Source organism: Orycteropus afer, unplaced genomic scaffold (genome assembly GCF_000298275.1).
Source record: "Orycteropus afer afer isolate SDZICR_OR568_19922 unplaced genomic scaffold, OryAfe1.0 scaffold00245, whole genome shotgun sequence".
Classification (NCBI taxonomy): Eukaryota; Metazoa; Chordata; class Mammalia; order Tubulidentata; family Orycteropodidae; genus Orycteropus; species Orycteropus afer.
Genome location: NW_006921832.1, coordinates 3,123,073 through 3,125,194, shown reverse-complemented (window position 1 = coordinate 3,125,194; position 2,122 = coordinate 3,123,073). Strand labels below are relative to the sequence as shown.

The window sequence follows — 2,122 nt, the reverse complement described above, 5'->3', positions numbered from 1 at the left end:
TTTTTTTTTTTTTTTTTTATTTTCGTTTTTTAAGATTTTTGCTGCATTTCCTGCCCCCCCTCCCACTGGTAGCCAAGAAAGTTTCCTTCCATATATAAATCTTTCCTTGACTTTCTACAATGATGAACTAATACAATATTTGATCTTCTGTGATTGACTTATTTCACTCAGCATAATGTCCTCCAGAAAGAAAGATATTTTAGAAAAATAGTGAGTCTACTCAGGAAAATGTTTATCATAGTCAGATCCCATCCTATTGTGTGTCCAAATTAAACATTTTGAGCCAATAAACTGTTTTTAGTGGAATTGTAGGTGTAGGTCAGGACACAGAGGTCAGTAAATGATGTGTGTTCCCCTTTAAGGAACTCAGTCTGGTTGGGAAGAAACATGTAAATTAGTTAACCGTAATATGTGAAGTGCTACTAACAGGAAAAAAGTCTGGGAGAACAGGTGAATGGGTAGATAATTCTGATTTTGAAAAAGGTCTGGAGAAGTCAGAGAAGCTCAGTCAGTTAATTTAGGGGAGAGGGCATTTCAGATATTAAAAGAGCTAAATTGTGAGTTGTGAACTGGGTTGATACTTTGGAGAAATTCTAAGTAGTCCAGCATAAATGTTCTTCTGTTATGAAGCAATATACAATTTATAGAACGTTTAGAAACTACCATACGGTTGAAAGAAGAAACAAAAATCGGGCATTGTTTTCCCAATCAGAAACTACCGCTATTAATGTATTAGTATGCTTCCCACCAGTTGTGGTTTTTTTCTTTCTCTTATTTCTTCTTGGCTTTTGTTTGTTTTAAACTATAGTTATTAGAAAATATGTGTGTTTGTACACACATTTTTTTTTAATTATGATTTGGGTGAAGATTTACAGAGCAAATTCACTTTCTATACAGCAGTTCATATATACTTTGTCTCATGTCATTGACCACAGTTTACCACAATGCAACAGCTCCCCTCCCACTTTTGCATTGTGGTAAACTGTGGTCAGTGACATGAGACAAAGTATATGTGAACTGCTATATGGAAAGTGAATTTGCTCTGTAAATCTTCACCCAAATCACAATTTAAAAAAAAAAAATGAGTTTCTCATCAATCATTGTTATTCCATTAGCTCTATTAGGAAAAGTGGATAAGGCTCCTAATCAAATCACGGTGTGTTAAACTCTTTTAACTTGCTCTAAAATTAGCTAGCAGGACCAGAAAGTTAGGTGAGGACAGAAGTGGATAAACTGTCATGTTCTCAGTGTAGTTTTAAACTGAGCCTGACTGAGGTGCTGAGAAGAAAGTGATTACAGCCCAGATCAGGAATTAATTTTACTTTGGTATGAAATATTTGATGCTGATAAGGGTGCTCTGGATGATGACTTAAATAAATTTGTACTATTAATAAAAAGTAGGAAATTTTTTGGACTTTGTTGCCTCCACAGAAAAAGTATAGCTGCCAAAGCTCTCCATATTGTGCTCAATTGATAAACACAAATAAATGCTCATTAATTGAACATTGTTAATAGCTAAACAAACTTAAAGTAGATTTCTAAGCCTAATATGTCCTAAAAAGTGACTCAGAACTTGAATATGGTAATTAAAATGGCAACTGTATGTTTACGTGCTATACAGAAGTGATAAGTGGGACCTACAGAACTGCTGTTTTTCTTAGATGATGTCTCACGCCGAAGGACAACAGAGAGACTTAATTAGACGAATTGAATGCCTTCCTGCTTCTGGCCATCTTAGTTCCTTGGACCAGGATCTCTTAATGCTCAAAGCAACTTCCATGGCAACTATGAACTGCTTGAATGACTGTTTTCATATTCTTCAGTTACAGCATGCATCACATCAGAAGGGCTCATTGCCTTCAGGTAAGCGATGGATAACATGGAGGGCCAAAATGTAAAAAAGACTATTCATTGTAATTCTAACACCAGAAAATCTTCATTAAAGAAATTAATAAAAGCCCAACGAGCTTTTTGGTTTTAAGTTTCACACTAATTTTATACAAATTCTTCCTGTTGTGTTCTTTGGATCTAAAGTGATTCTAAGTCTAATGTTTAATGTCATCAAATATCCCTTTAGAGACCTCAAACTCAGCATGTCAAAAATTAACCTCACAACCTATAT

At 34.7% G+C, this 2,122-nt stretch overlaps 1 protein-coding gene across 1 annotated transcript in view; it reads left to right on the top strand.

Moving 5' to 3' along the window:
- The window catches only part of OSBPL11 (oxysterol binding protein like 11), a 130,090-nt gene that overhangs the window by 72,673 nt on the left and 55,295 nt on the right, over positions 1 to 2,122 (top strand). Inside the window, exon 6 of the mRNA XM_042782124.1 lies at positions 1,662 to 1,863. Within this exon, the coding sequence (XP_042638058.1) occupies positions 1,662 to 1,863 (202 nt within the window). The remainder of the gene's footprint in view (positions 1 to 1,661; positions 1,864 to 2,122) is intronic.